The sequence below is a fragment of the Ranitomeya variabilis genome, chromosome 4, assembly GCF_051348905.1.
Source record: "Ranitomeya variabilis isolate aRanVar5 chromosome 4, aRanVar5.hap1, whole genome shotgun sequence".
Taxonomy (NCBI): Eukaryota; Metazoa; Chordata; class Amphibia; order Anura; family Dendrobatidae; genus Ranitomeya; species Ranitomeya variabilis.
The window spans coordinates 279,643,160-279,660,120 of record NC_135235.1 but is presented as its reverse complement, the minus strand read 5'-3'; the positions used below and the strand labels follow the sequence as shown (position 1 = coordinate 279,660,120).

At 41.1% G+C, this 16,961-nt stretch overlaps 1 protein-coding gene across 16 annotated transcripts in view; it reads left to right on the top strand.

Annotated features, from left to right (window-relative positions):
- The window catches only part of AGRN (agrin), a 487,688-nt gene that overhangs the window by 411,933 nt on the left and 58,794 nt on the right, over window positions 1–16,961 (top strand). For 11 of the 16 annotated variants that reach the window (XR_013213195.1, XR_013213196.1, XM_077250009.1 and 8 more), the window contains 3 exons: window positions 6,573–6,687; window positions 10,106–10,237; window positions 11,103–11,516. Coding sequence is in view for 14 of the 16 variants with exons in the window: in XM_077250009.1 (XP_077106124.1) it covers window positions 6,573–6,687; window positions 10,106–10,237; window positions 11,103–11,516 (661 nt within the window). In the remaining 2 variants the exon portion in view is untranslated. The remainder of the gene's footprint in view (window positions 1–6,572; window positions 6,688–10,105; window positions 10,238–11,102; window positions 11,517–16,961) is intronic. The other 5 variants (XM_077250008.1, XM_077250011.1, XM_077250019.1 and 2 more) reach the window with 1 other exon arrangement.

Here is a 16,961-nt window from a genome sequence, read left to right as displayed (position 1 = left end):
TAGCAGCAAAATGGAAAAATCCAGCATCCGCAGGAAATGAGGTAAGTATATTAGAACACTATTTTATTAGCAACACAGTGAAAAAAAAGGGAAAAATTAAAAAGGAAAACATACAAAGAGAATTAAAGGACACAGATGTATGCGTTTCGAGCATAACCACTCGAAACGCATAGACCCATGTCCTTTTATTCTCTTTGTATATTTTCATTTTTAATTTTTCCCTTTTTTAACTATGTTGCTAATAAAATCATGTTTTAATATACTTAACCTAATTTCCTGCTGATGCTGGATTTTTCTTTCAAAGTCAGTCTTGCCTTTTCACTCCCCCATAAATGTTCTGCTGCCTCTGGGGCAATATACCATATTCTATAATATACGGTACTCCTACCCTGCAGCAGAATATTCCTATAATTTATAGTAGGGGGCTACAGTATCCCATTAATTATTTTATTACATTCCGGAGTATTCTTGCTTACCCCTATTTGTAGTCTTACTTTTTAGTCCTAAGTTTTCAGACCTCGCATCATTTTCTGCACATCCCCTTAGTACATTGCTGGTATAACTCATCCTTGAAATCACTTTTCTTGCACACAAGGAGTTAAGCCATCCCCTGCTATTTCTATGTTATCTGTGTATCGAATAGAAAATGCACAGTGCCATTGTTATAGCCGTTCTTAATCTCGCTCTTTCCACATTTTTCTCTTTCTCTCCACTCCCACATCTTTTTTTCTGCATTCACACAATCCCCAGCTTTGGTCCTACTAAACTTGTGATATATTGGAGGATGTGAACGAGAAAATTAGCATCAGCATTGATTTCCAATGTGGTAGTTATCCATACTAGAAAGAGGGAGATTATAACAGGAGATGGAAAATGCACTTAGCGCGGCATAAAGGAACCAAGCCGACAGATGCGCTAGCTGAACATGCTCAAATATTCATTGTCCTGTATGGTCTGTTAATATGTTGGGGCGGGGGCTGCTGCTGCCGTAGACCATTGACCACAGGAGAGTGAAAGAGTTCATCATTTCTTAGGGTTTTTCTTCATGCCTGTTACTGTCATCCTCCGATAATCCAATGTGCGCAGCATAGATGTCAATTACCGCCATATAAATGGTTTTCTTGGAAGAGACAGACTTGCTTTTCTCATTATATAACCCACCGAGACTTGACTTATGTATATGGGGTGGTCCGTTAACTTTCTCCAACCATTGTTTGTCAAGTTTGACCAGCTGCCAGCACATTGTTCCTTGGAAATCTGTTCCCGCTATCATATATGAACTGGCCTGCAGGAGGACAGGTGAATCCCCCGGTGGGCCCTTGTGAAGCAGTAATTGGCACAGTAGACTTTATGCAACTTGTACAGGGAGAGAAAGCTCCTTATTATTCATTTAAAAAACTACCCACATTATTTTTATATAGACGCATAGGCAAATTTGTAAAAAAGGGTCAGGAAATAATCCATCTAGCTGAACAGTAAGCCCCCAGAAAAAAAGTCACTGGTGGTCCCCTTGGCACCCCCAGTCCAACACTGTGTACATTACTGTGCACTGCAAGCATTCATGCTTACCCACTTACCAGCTTATATGTCCGGTCATCCACTGGCACATAGAGTAGGAGATGACAAATTTATCATCATGGAGAAAGAGGAGGTGTCAATCAAAGGAGACAGTTATCTTTGCCCTGCGTCAGATGGCGGAAGCGTTGCCCTGTCGTATCTGTAGATCAGGCTGAGGAGTACTCATGAGTGAACGCATGAGAGAGTAAGACCTGGAATGAGACTGGACCAATACTTGGACCACCCCTGAAGAGCATGTTAGTGGGTTGCAGGGAGAGGCAGGAGCCTGGAAAAGATCAAGTCCTTCCAGCTTCTGAAAGAGCGAGAATTAGGCTAGTTTTTCTCTTGAGATTTTTTTCAGGAGTTCAAAAAGCATGAGTTTTCAAAGATAAACTGTTTCAAGAAACTCTCTTTTTTAAGGAGGCCTTGGAAAAGTTTTCTTTTCCCAATTAGTTTGCTTAATGGGTTTTGAAGAGTTTTTGACAATTTTTTTTTTCCAGAAGTTTTTTGATTGGACAGTGTAGTGGCTAGTTTGGAGAGAGTTCCTTCAGGATATGCTTTGAACAAGTGACATGCACATTTTTTTTTCCCACCGTGAGTTTTTCAAAACCTCTTCAGAGAAAAAAAAAAATCTGTATAAAACTCATCATATGAACACCAGAATGGATTGGCCATAGAAATGAATGGGAAGAGTTCTCCAAGAGTTTTTGAAGCAGTTTTCGGGAGGCTTTTGGAGAGTTTGCACTCCAAAAACTCCTTAGAAAAACTTTGTGTACATATCCTTAAAATGAGAGACAGATGATAGAGATGAAAACTTAAGATAATATGCCTCAGAGGGGGGTGCGTAACCAACAAGTTCAGCAACTGGGCACCATTTGCATCCTTGTATCACCTATTCCATGCAGCATTGTGACTTTTGCTATGAATAGATGCCATGGTAAAGATGTGACCAGAGCCTTACCTATGTGCAGTGTCAGGTTCTATTCACACATCCGTGTAACGCAGACCGGCTACACATTTCCCAACCAAACCTCAATAGCTTTAGGGTGTATAAATCAGACTGAGATCGGAACGCAACTTTCAGACTGGCCGGCGGCTCTCCCTACCAGAGCGTGGAAGACACATAGAAATACAAGAAGATGTCTACCTTGGGTCGGGGGAGCCGCCGGCCAGTCTATGCACTGTGCTCCGATCTTGGTCCGATCTATACAGCTGTTTGACTACTTCCTTATAGGCATTTTTTTAGACTGTCAAGTTCAGGTCAAAAGACCCATGGCCAGGCCGTGCCCAACAACAACTGGACATGTGAATCTGGCCTTGATGTTAATCTGTCAGGCACAGAAACCACATTATAAATTATTGGGCCACCTATAAAAGTAAAACAGGTCCAAACAGGAATGCTCCTCGAATTAATGTCAGTGGGAGTTGTTGCATTGTAACGAGATGTTATATAATGAAGTAACCTGTCGATTTAACCCTGTAGTGGTTGATAGTTTTTTTTTTCTTTTTCTTAACTCTTATATAAGCCGTGTTCCATATTGCAAGACAGAAGGGAATTTATAAGAGGATCATCAGGATCCATCCTTTTATTCCTCTACGTGTATTAATATTTTGTTTCCACAGAAACCAGCATAACTAGAGAATTAATGAATACGAGATGCATTCATTAGTCTGCTATTGCTCTAGTTTACGTCCCTAACAATAATTTTATTTATTATTTTCACATATCTCTTGTATCTACCGAGTGATTGACTTAAAAGCCATTTTGAAATGTCAGAACAGCAAAAGTGCCATGTTCCCATGCAACCTCTTGAATCCGGGCACTTGTCAAGTAATGTGATTTTATCTTACACATGAAAATGACCTTAACATTCATAAATCTTCAGGAGCACAACGACAGCGCAATTTATTTTTCCGGAGGAAGTCCGTTCGTTTGGCTTTTGCTTTTTATCAGATTTTTCTTTTATGTATATCCAAATCAATTTATTGTACATAAAATTTATTGGGATGGATGGCATGCGAGGCAGCCAAGTCTATAGAGCCGACAGCCTCGGCGGGGTCACACCGGTGTCTCTTCTCGTACACCGCAGCTGTCAGCAGCCAGATTCCATTTCTGGATTAAATGTCTCATGCATTTCTAAACGGGTCTAAGAAAAGGAACAGGAGGTGAGCGACTAACTATCGTGATAATAGGGCTTTCTGCTAATCTCAAAAGAAATGTGATGCCCTTTCGGTATTTCTAAAGTTAATTTCAATATCTCTTTTGAGATGTGAAATATAAAGCGCGCCCGTCAATTATAAAACCTCTTTGTGGGCTAATGAGAATACTGACTGCTGAAAGACGAGCTATGCTAGTGCCTCATGCATATGAATTTTGCCTGATTGATATAGGCAGCTAAATTGATAGATGTCTTACCTTGGAATCAATATTTTTACATTAAGAAGAAGCTACGTCTTTGGGCATCTGAAAGCTAGTGGGTGCACACACGTAAAGGGAGCGTTTCAGCCCAAATTGACAGTATAAACTAAACACAGTTTTATAGAGGATACTGCACTTATAAATATTGCACCATTAGCGGTCTAATCGCTGCCTACGTTCTGTAGAAACTAAAGGTTGAATATGCTGGTTTCACCCTGGGTGCGACCAGGAGGCTCAGTGCACCATTCAGCACACTGGCTTTGCATGTCCCCACCTCACTGGTGATTGACAGTGCTAACTTGCCTGAGCTTAACGTGCTCACGCTAGGCAAACCAGTGACCCAAGGCTCCACTGATTGACCTTGGGACCTCCAGATATAGACCAGGGCTGTGATCAGCTGTCTCAAAGATAGAGTAGAGCTGTGCCATTGCTTGCTCAGATGCAGCACTTTGGAGCCCCTTTCTCTGGATTGGTGGGGGTCCCCAACGATTTTATCACCAGTCTTATCAATAGCCAATTACTTATCAAGTTTGGGCAAACCTGTAAAGGGAACCTGTCACATCAGCCAATGCTGTTTGTCTGCAAGTTAATGGCGTTAGAAATATGCCCAGCTTCTGGGAGAAAACAAACTTTATTCCTCCCAGGTGCCGCCAGCTTTAAGTCATAAGAGGTGTGCCGATGCGGCTATAGTCCCTAGTCACAGCACTGTAAGCAGCGACTGTTTTCACACCTCTGTACTTGAACAAAAGCCAGCTTTTCACTTATACAGCAGTGATTGTAGCCGAGTTGGCACGCCTGTGTGACTGAAAGCCGGTGGCAGCTCCTGGATAAACAGCATTGTCTGGTGTAACAGGTTCCCTTTTAAACGGGTTGCCCAAACTTGATAGGTAAAGGCAATCACTCACACCAGACAATGCTGTTTATCTAAAAAAAGGGAGAACCAGGAGCCAGAAGTACAAATATATAAAAAGAATCTTTATTAATTCACAATATAAAAAATCAGGACATAGATGCTAATGCTAAGCATTCCACAGCACTACATAAAAGGGGAAAGAAAACGGCCCCAAAACCAATCCGCCCCAACGCTATGCACAGTGGAGACATTTACAGTAGTAAGCAATTAACCCTATATAGTGACCCCTATAACCAAAAGGGGTCCAATGCAGCAGTATGGGCAATAAACACTACATAGCAGAGAGTAGTAAGCACATGGGAAGTGAGGGAAACAGGAATGAGATGACTGTGTCAGTAACCAGCAAATAAAGTTTGAGGCAAGTGCACTAATATATCGTATTAAATGGCCCCGACACAGATGCACAAAATGTGAACACCATGCTTACCCATGCAGGGGGGGGGAAAGAGGAGAAGGGATCCCGCCGGTGGATAGCCCCGATGCGCGTTTCGCGGCGTACACGCGCCGCTTCCTCATGGGGAGACCTTAAATGCTGTTTATCTGCAGGTTCATAGTGTTAGAAAGATGCCCGACTTCGGGGAGAAAATTAACTTTATTCCTGCCAGGAGCTGCCGGCTTTCAGTCACACAAGCGCGTCAGCATGGCTACAGTCACTGCTGAATAAGTGCAAAGCTGGCTTTTGTCCAAGTACAGAGGCCTGCCAACAATCTCTGCTTACAGTGCTGTGAGTGGTGACCATAGCCACATCGGCACGCCTTTTATGACTTAAAGCTGGTGGCTCCTGGGAAAAATAAAGTTAATTTTCTCCTATTAGCCATGCTTTCAGTACAGCGGCCAGGCACCTTTCAGTATCTCTTTTGATTAGTAGGCGCAGAGAAATTTCATGTGTCCAGCTGTAACAATGACAGACGTGGTGCCGGTAATCAGTGGTGGACACAGAGGAGGGCCCCTGTGCAAGAATAGTATATGGGACCTTTGCCGTCACACAGATCATCATAATGCACAATTACATCTTTTTAGGATGTGGCAGTGGCCCTTTTACCTCTTGGTCCCTGAACGTCTGCACAGGTTGCACCAATGATATATCCATCATAACAGGAGGTTTCCAGGTCCTGTTGTCCACAGATTACTTACATGGCCATTAGACCAGGGTCCTGCTAATCTTTTTGTTCATCTCTGATAGAAACACACATATTAGTATTATGTATTAGCGTCGACGGCATTTTTTGTCTTTCCGTCAAACATAATGTCATCTGAACTCTGTCTTTTCTGTACTGTTGTGAACATCAGAACATGATGGCGAGAGAAAAAACACATTAGTTAATGCCTGAGTTATTTTGGGGGTATTTTTGCAATTTTCCCAGTGCCAAAGGAGAAAGAACTGAATTGTACTCAATTTGCTTCTTGTTCCCTTAGCAGGGAGGCAGTGAACATTTTATGGAAATCATACCAGTTTCTCAAATTGTCTTACTTGTAATTCTGTTCTCCAAGAACAGGTCAAGGAAAGAACATACTCCTTTGTAGAAGCTAAAAAAAAGAGTCTTAATATGGTATCCCTTACAGAACTACTACTCCTATAATCCTTAATGCATGCACTTGGAATTCATGGCCAGTTTCTTACGTGGATTATTACATTAGATGTCCTGCTCAATTAATGGCAATCCTGTCTCCTCATTCCTCTAGTTGGATAATCTTCTCCGAAATTCAGAAGTGAAGAGGGACTTCAGAAGCATCCGTGTACGGGACCTGGGGCCAAGCAACTCCATCAGAGCCATTGTGGAGGCTCATTTTGATCCAGGTTTGTTATTTTAGATACTGATATCTATATTATACCGGGATAATTGTTTTTATCATATTTAGAGGGGTTGTCCACTTTATTTTCCATCTCACGGTACATACCACGTTACTTCTGTATGTTTTGCTGGTTCTCCTCCTGCACTTAGTATTGTGACCTCCTTCAAAGATCTCCTGTTTTCCCAATTGCTGCTGATGGAGGTTCCCGTGACCAGACCTGTCCATCAGTCTTCTCCAATGACAATCATAGCACATATGCTATAAGCTGTTTTTCTATTGGAGGAGGCTGATGGACAGGTCTGGTCACATGATCTTCCTATCAGGAGTCTATTACGAGAACAGGAATGCTGCACAGTCTGAAAAATGGAGGAGGACCTGTAATATATCAATATGTACAACCCCTTTAAATATAATATTGTTGTATTATTCATATTGCGTATCTCTTGTATACATTTATTCTCTGCCCAACTCCAATGCAGAAATGCCATCTGGTATGGCTGACAAGCATATGAAGAGTAAGAATAGATTATATATATATATATATATATATATATATATATATATATATATATATATATATATATATATTGCACATTGATATACTGTGGTAGGGTTAGGGAATCTGCGGTTCACCAATTTCTCTTGGTGCTCAATTCCTGCGAGTCTGACATATTAGCATATAGTGGGATGTACTGTAAGTGTAGTAGATATTGGCCTTTTTAAAAAGAATGTGTCATCAAAAAAATAACCTATTGTTTAAATCAGATTTTTATTTTAAATATATACAGACCAAAAGTATGGACACACCTTCTCATTTAAAGATTTTTCTGTAATTTCATGACTATGAAAATTGTACATTCACACTGAAGGCATCAAAACTATGAATTAACACATGTGGAATTATATACTTAACAAAAAAGTGTGAAACAACTGAAATTATGTCTTATATTCTAGGTTCTTCAAAGTAGCCACCTTTTGCTTTGATGACTGCTTTGCACACTCTTGGCATTCTCTTGATGAGCTTCAAGAGGTAGTCACCAGGAATGGTCTTCCAACAATCTTGAAGGAGTTCCCAGAGATGCTTAGCACTTGTTGGCCCTTTTGCCTTCACCCTGCGGTCCAGCTCACCCCAAACCATCTCTATTGGGTTCAGGTCTGGTGACTGGAGGCCAGGTCATCTGGCGCAGCACCCCATCACTCTCCTTCTTGTTCAAATAGCCCTTACACAGCCTGGAGGTGTGTTTGGGGTCATTGTCCTGGTGAAAAATAAATGATGCTCCAACTAAACGCAAACCGGATGGAATAACATGCCGCTGCAAGATGTGGTAGCCATGCTGATTCATTATGCCTTCAGTTTTGAATAAATCCCCAACAGTGTCACCAGCAAAGCACCCCCACACCATCACATCTCCTCCTCCATGCTTCACGGTGGGAACCAGGCATGTAGAGTCCATCCGTTCACCTTTTCTGCGTCGCACAAATACACGTTGGTTGGAACCAAAGATCTCAAATATGGACTCATCAGACCAAAGCGCAGATTTCCACTGGTCTAATGTCCATTCCTTGTGTTCTTCAGCCCAAACAAGTCTCTTCTGCTTGTTGCCTGTCCTTACCAGTGGTTTCCTAACAGCTATTTTACCATGAAGGCCTGCTGCACAAAGTCTGCTCTTAACAGATGTTGTAGAGATGTGTCTGCTGCTAGAACTCTGTGTGGCATTGACCTGGTCTCTAATCTGAGCTGCTGTTAACCTGCGATTTCTGAGGCTGGTGACTCAGATAAACATCCTCAGAAGCAGAGGTGACTCTTGGTCTTCCTTTCCTGGGGCAGTCCTCATGTGAGCCAGTTTCTTTGTAGCGCTTGATGGTTTTTGCAACTGCACTTGGGGACACTTTCAAAGTTTTCCCAATTTTTCAGACTGACCTTAATTTCTTAAAGTAATGATGGCCACTCGTTTTTCTTTACTTAGCTACTTTTTTCTTGCCATAATACAAATTCTAAAAGTCTATTCAGTAGGACTATCAGCTGTGTATCCACCAGACTTCTGCACAACACAACTGACGGTCCCAACCCTATTTATAAGGCAAGAAATCCCACTTATTAAACCTGACAGGGCACACCTGTGAAGTGAAAACCATTCCCGGTGACTACCTCTTGAAGTTCATCAAGAGAATGCCAAGAGTGTGCAAAGCAGTCATCAAAGCAAAAGGTGGCTACTTTGAAGAACCTAGAATATAGGACATATTTTCAGTTGTTTCACACTTTTTTGTTAAGAATACAATTCCACATGTGTTATTTCATAGTTTTGATGCCTTCAGTGTGAATGTACAATTTTCATAGTCATGAAAATACAGAAAAATCTTTAAATGAGAAGGTGTGTCCAAACTTTTGCTCTGTACTGTGTATATATATATATATATATATATATATATATATATATATATATATATATATATATATATTTTTTTTTTTTTTTTTAATTTTGGCAATTATTTTTTTTCCCATGTCACAATTTTATGCTAAAAATAAAAACTAGAAATCATGTAATTTTCACACTGGCCAATGGGGAAGTTTTAGCATCTAACTTCCTGTTGTTTCAGGAAACAATACATGTACATGAGCAGCAATGACCCTATCTTTTGTATTGAGGCATCTAATGAGCGTGGGCATAGGTCATGATGAAGGGAAGGGGAGCGGTTACATCGTCTATCATAATTGGTGGACCCTGTGTTATCAGCTGTGTATAGAGGTGTTACCTGTCATTGTAATCCTGCCTCTGATTATAAGGAAACTGCTGTAAACTCTTTCTGAAAGGACAGGAAGCAGAGTCTAAAAAACCATAGTGGTCAGTGTGAAAATTGCAAGATTTCTAATTTATTTTTTATTTATAAGAAATACTGTGATATGAAAAAAATAAATAAAAACAATGCAAAAAAGTATAGAAAGTACATGTAGCACAAAAGGTCGTGTTCTAACAACACTTTATCACTTATACGGTTTATCTTCCTATCAAAGAGAAAACCTCACTCAGTTGGGGTCTGATTAGACTGAGACATCTACATCAGGAGGACGTTTTATCGTAACTAAATAGTATGTGTTGATCGTAGGGTGAGAAGATGTAACATTTCATCGCTTGGCTAAATATTTAGGATATCTTGGTTTTCGTAGAGGGAAATTATTTTGACTGCGAAAAAAATAAGCATGTTCTAGAACAGGAGAGGCGTAATGTTGGCTAGCTCTAATCTCTCCGTCACGGCGCGGATAGTCCTCAGGGAGCCGTTCCACCACAAGTGCAGCATTACAGTATGTTCTCACTTTGCGTTGGGCAGCTGGTGCATGTATATGAGGTAATTGGGAGCGCTCTCTGATGTTTAATGTTGGTATAATACAGTTGGGCCACACTGATTCCTCTTCTCTAATATAGCAACGAGCTTAACTGCTTTGGACGTGCAGAAAGCTTTACTGGCAAGACTCAAGAGCGCCAAGAAGAAGGCAATCACAGTCAAGAAGCCGATTCAGGACAACGTGAAGTTTTTGGACTTTGGTGAGATCCCTGGTACATTGTTCTGCTTTCTTCTTAACTCTCGAACCCTCATAATGTCGAAATGTCAATATTTGCACTTTCCGTTTCTCATTGTAGACGTGATATTTTGTCCCTTGGCTCTTAACAAATGAATGCATATAGAGACATTAATCTCACTGATGAGATGTTGGCCAGTGCCGGCTGAAATACTTTCCAATGGAAAGGTCAAGCTATGGTGTCCAGAGAAATAACGGCACACTGAGATAGGAGTTTGGCCATGCAACTGCAAATTTACAATCCTCTTGTATTCTCATTAACCCCTTTTGTGATGGAAATGACAATGCAGATACAACTCTAACATCTTAGAATGGTTGGGAAATGCTCCACTGGTGGTATTCCCGCCTTCTGTTGTACTGGGCCAGGACAGGAAACTACTTTGTAAAAGGGATATCACAGAGATGAAATGAAATACAAACAAGATTTAGTATAATATTCCCTTCTTTATTTGTATTCCTAATTTTATCTAATTTATCTCTTGATTTAGTCTCTTTATTTTTCCTAAACAAGAGCTTAAAGACTGAATATTAGAAACAGAAATATGCAGGTAGAAATGGTAACTGAGGCCTTAAAAAATGAATGTTGTGTAGGGAAAGAGACGTCTTTAGCATGACCATTGGCCCAATCCATTATGGAAATACACAGAGAAAAAGTGTCTTACAAAGTTAGCATTCCAAGCTTTGAGTCTGTAGAACAGTTGAGTCTAATGGTGTCTATGCCCATGGAATCAAGTTGGTTGAACCTACTGATTTCAGATTGACCGGTCAATCATCAAATGTGTATAGATCTGTCCTTAATGACTTAATAAATCTTAATAAGTTATGATTTTTTTTTTACTTAGACTGGGTTCCCGCTATGGTCACAACGACTACAACAACAGCAGCAACTACCAGCATCATGGCAACGACCAGCACAGCAGCAGCAACCACAATGCCAGTTCTGCCTACCACAAACGTGGCCACTACAACACCGAAATTAACAACAACTGTGAAGACCACTCCTGTTCCACTCCTACAACACCCAGCCACTACACTGAGAATGACTACTAGAAGGCCAATTACTACCACCAAGAGGCCAATGACTACTGCACCACCTACACCAAGACGGAAACCATCCCGTGGTCCTCTACCTGCTAAGAAACCAACCCGACCCTGCGATTCCCATCCATGCATGCATGGTGGCACCTGTGAGGATGATGGAAAGGAATTTACTTGCAGCTGCCCAGCAGGAAAGGGTGGAGCGGTCTGTGAAAAAAGTAAGTACAAAGGTCTAGTAAAGGGGATGCTGAAAGGGGTTTTCTTGCTGTAGTCAATATTTGATGCTATCCATACAGTTGTGTCTGACCCTTGGATACTTGTAGACCAGATCTCTCCATGCTACCCGGTTATCCACAGGTTCTTTTAATTGGTTGATATTTATTCCCATGTCATTCTTGATGGTATACAGCCAACGGCTCTTTGGTCTCCCGTTTTCTTTTTACTACTGATGAGTAGTTGTAAATTAACATATATAATTACAATATCTGCCACTGACCAATCAATTGGAAAGTATTGGAGCCCCACTGTACAGGGAATAGCCAATTATTCAGTAGTTTTGTGAACAGCAGGGTCCATGAGGTTGAACACCCACTGATCATAATACTGTTGTTTATCCTAGTGATTTGCTATGAAATTTGAAAACAAAAAACAAAACGTAGCAAATATAGTACCAAAAAAACCCAGTTCTCGACTTTCTAATACCCCACCTCAATCCAGTACAGATGCTACAGCAGTGGCCGACACATGACGATTGCAGCCAACAAGTGGTCTCAGCAGGCCTATACCATACTAGTGGCAAAAACATTTGGCGATGAGAGCCATGATGCCAGTATTTCAACCTATGACAGTCAAGACCACGAATTGGCTGGAGCAGTAATGTATCTGCCACCATTAAACAAAGGCTGATGGGATCTTCTGTGCCAAAATAAGTTGGGGACTGGAGAGAGGAATAGTGTGTTTTTTTTGTTGTTGTTTTAAAGGGAACCTGTAAATTCGGAAAACACTATTTACCTTTTAGATATAGGGTTAATCTGCAGGTAAATAGGATTCCAATGCTGTGCGGCCAACTGTACTAAAAATGCAACTATCTGCAGAAAATTGACTTATTACTTTCAGATGCTGCCAGCTTTCAGTCATCACAGGGAGCAACATCAGTCATCATTCACTATACTCTGAGTGCCAGCTGTAAACAGGCCCCAACATTATGAGTGACAGCTTGCTGTGCACAGATGTGCTGCAGAGCTGGCTGTCAATCAAAGTGTCAGGGTGTTTTCAGCCGCCACTTACAGTATATATCACGACTGAAAGCCGGCGGCTCCCAAGAGGAAATAAGTTCATTTTTACCCAGTAGCCACCCCATTAGTAAGGCGGTTGGACAGCATTGTGACGCTATTAATCTGTAGATTTACCCCATATCTACAGGTAAATAGTGCTTTTAGAGGTGACAGGATTCCCTTTAAAATCTGACATCCCATTAAGGAATACATTAACAGAAGATAGTCAAACGGCACCATATACTCTGCTACTATTACTTCTGGTTAAAACCAATCCAGCAAAAATGGTCAGCTAGTAGTATTAGATGCAGGCCGCTAATATAATAAGCTTGTAATTTGTTTTTACCCTAGAAAACAGACAAGTTACAGTTATATGAAAAAGTTTGGGCACCCCTATTAATCTTAAGCTTAATGTTTTATAAAAATTGGTTTTTTTGCAACAGCTATTTCAGTTTCATATATCTAATAACTGTTGGACACAGTAATGTTTCTGCCTTGAAATGAGGTTTATTGTACTAACAGAAAATGTGCCATCTGCATTCAAACAAAATTTGACAGGGGCATAAGTATGGGCACCTCACCAGAAAAGTGACATTAATATTTAGTAGACCCTCCTTTTGCAAAAATAACAGCCTCTAGTCGCTTCCTGTAGCTTTTAATGAGTTCCTGGATCCTGGATGAAGGTATTTTTGACCATTCCTCTTTACAAAACAATTCCAGTTCAGTTAAGTTTGATGGTCGCCGAGCATGGACAGCCTTCTTCAAATGATCCCACAGATGTTCAATGATATTCAGGTCTGGGGACTGGGATGGCCATTCCAGAACAGTGTAATTGTTCCTCTGCATGAATGCCCAAGTAGATTTGGAGCGGTGTTTTGGATCATTGTCTTGCTGAAAGATCCAACCCCTGTGTAACTTCAACTTTGTCACTGATTCATGAACATTATTGTCAAGAATCTGCTGATACTGAGAGGAATCCATGCGTCCCTCAACTTTAACAAGATTCCCAGTGCGGGCATTGGCCACGCAGCCCCAAAGCATGATGGAACCTCCACCAAATTTTACTGTGGGTAGCAAGTGTTTTGCTTGGAATGCTGTTTTTTTTTTGCCGCCATGCATAACGCCTTTTTGTATGACCAAACAACTCAATCTTGGTTTCATCAGTCCACAGGACCTTCTTCCAAAAAGAAATTGGCTTCTCCAAATGTGCTTTTGCATACCTCAGCCGACTCTGTTTGTGGCGTGCTTGCAGAAACGGCTTCTTTCGCATCACTCTCCCATACAGCTTCTCCTTGTGCAAAGGGCGTTGTATAGTTGACCGATGCACAGTGACACCATCTGCAGCAAGTTGATGCTGCAGCTCTCTGGAGGTTAGAAAGAAAAAAGTGGTATATAACAACATATTTGTCACTGATTGCTCATCATTTGTTATTAGTTGTTTCTCATAGGACTTACTATCGACTAGTCATCACCAAATACTACAACAGGAGTGTGGGAACCACAGAAAAACACGATCAAAAAGTCTTAAATAGTACACAAGAAAATTTATTATTCCATAAAAAAACAGTTGAAAAATACTAATACAGGACACAATGGAACCAGATGGAAAGAATGTGCATACAGCAAGCAAAGTGCAACCGTGCAAAACCTTGATGTGCAGACCAGGAAACAAGATCACATTCAGATCTATTTATATATTTGTCAATACACTTTGCTTGCTGTATGCACATTCTTTCCACCTGGTTCCATTGTGTCCTGTATTAGTATTTTTAAACTGTTTTTTAATGGAATAATACATTTTCTTGTGTACTATTTAAGACTTTTTGGTCGTGTTTTTCTGTGGTTCCCACACTCCTGTTGTAGCTCTCTGGAGGTGGTCTGAAGATTGTCCTTGACTGATCTCACCATTCTTCTCTGCCTTTCTGATGTTTTTCTTGGCCTGCCACTTCTGGCCTTAACAAGAACTGTACCTGTGTTCTTCCATTTCCTTACTATGTTCCTCACAGTGGAAATTGACAGGTTAAATCTCTGAGACAGCTTTTTGTATCCTTCCCCTGAACAACTATGTTCAATAATCTGTTTTGAGGAGCCCATGATGCCACTCTTCAGAGGAGATTCAAACAGGAGAACAACCTGCAAGTGGCCACTTTAAGTAAGTAGCTCTTCTCATGATTGCATACACCTGGCTATGAAGTTCAAAGCTCAATGAGGTTACAAAACCAAAAAAAGTGCTTTAGTAAGTCAGTAAAAAGTAGGTAGGAGTATTTAAAACAAGAAAATGATAAGGGTGCCCATACTTATGCACCTGTCAAATTTTGTTTGAATGCAGATTGCACATTTTCTGTTAGTACAATAAACCTCATTTCAAGGCAGAAACATTACTGTGTCCAACAGTTATTAGATATATGAAACTGAAATAGCTGTTGCAAAAAAAACAATTTTTATAAAACATTAAGCTTAAGGTTAATAGGGGTGCCCAAACGTTTTCATATAACTGTATGTGCAAATATCTTCATTGAATCCATAAAAGCAACCTAATATTAGACCAAAAGACCAATGAATGGTTTTAATGTCTTTGAGTTTTGTAATATTATTATCAGTATTTTTGAAGCCCTATACAAACAATGTGTTAATATTATGAGATTTCCATAGTAAGATTACGGCTTTTTTTCCCCTGCATAAAGGATATGAGAGATGTGTTATGCACGACTTTATTAAAATGCAAAAGAGGCAAATGTTTTCGTAATCTTTCACAAATCTCTGCTTCTAAAACTATGCAGTAATAATTCAGTATGGGGAATTGTCGTCCTTGCCTCGGTCTAACATTAATATTAAAAATAAATAAAAAAATCAAGTACGGTAATAGGTTATGAATTAGTCTTTAAAACATGTACAAAGTATTGTTAATCCAAACTAATTCAGTGACTTATTATTCCAAATAATAGACCGCACAGGGGCCCAAGATGTAGGGGGCCCATTTTTACCTTCAAAGCAGGTGCATTTTTGCATTTTAAGAGCTGTTGGTCTGCAAAAGGCCCATATTTTGTTCTTGTACAGGGGCCCTTTTCTGTCTGTGTCCGCCAGTGCTATAGCAAGAATATAACGTCATATTTTGATTGCTGAGGGGGCGAATGTCTCCATAACAAAAATCAGATATACCAATGGTTTAAAGGGAGTCTGTCCCCCACCCACAATCTATATAGTGATATAGGGGGCTTAGCCCCTATAAAAATCACACCAGCACTGTGTTAATAGTACAGTGCTTGAGAAAAATGCTTTTAATTTGCGTGCAAAAAGAGGGAGCTTCGGTGCACCCTTGGAGTGGCCTTATGTTCACCATACAATTACACCCCCTCATTTTGCCCATTGAAATCCTTTCCCCGAATTCTGATTAACAGTGCTTGCTTCCAAGAGTGAGCGCTGTCTGAACTCAAATCTGCATGTTTGCGCATGTGCACTGACACTGCTTGAGCCCGGCCACACATAGTGTTGGCAGGCACATTCTCCTCATTAGCTCTTCTTTTCAAATGCCACTTGCTACACTAAAGACTCCCGGCCATGTAGGGAGCAGCATCCGCAGAGAAGAGCCAGGCGCTGAAAACATGCACAAGCGGCTAGGTTCAAGCAGTGTTAGTGCGCATGCATGTATTTCCTGGCTGAGTTCAGACAGTGCTCAGTCTATGTCATCCAGAAGGGGGGAGAAGCACTCAATATGCAATATGAAGAAGCATAACAGTGCACCAAACTCTGTCACACCAATGGTGCACCAAAGCCCCCTTATTTGCATGCAAATTAAGCGTATTTTCCTCAAGCACAGTATTACCAGCTTGATTTTTATAGGGGCTAAGTCCTCTATATCACTTTTTAGATTGTTTAATATTGATTTTTGGGGATGAGAGACCCCCTTTAAAGGGAACCTGTCACCCCCCCAGGGCCTATTAAGGTAAAAGAGCCACCTTCTGCAGCACTAAGGCTGCAATCTGTGAAGGTGGCTCTTATGTTTAGTATCCCTAGGAATGCTGAAATATTCACTTTTATAAATTTCGCGCCATACCTGTAATTGAGTCCAGGGGGTACGTTTTCTCCCCGACTCAGCCGCCTCACAGCCGTCCATCATCCCACCGGGCGCCACCTCCTTTCTGTCTTGTGCCGTCACCGGCGTCTGCGCTCTGCAATTATTTCTCGGGCATGCGCCGTGCACGCTGCCCTGGAACTTAAATCAAGTGATGTAAGTAGATCGCGCCTGCGCACAGCGCCAGATTCCCAGCCCCGCAGTGTGAATAAATCATAACACTGCAGGGCGGGATCTCGGGGCTCCGCTACATGCAGGCTCGAGATCAGTACATCAGCTGATGTGAGTTCCAGGGCAGCGCACACGGCGCATGCCCG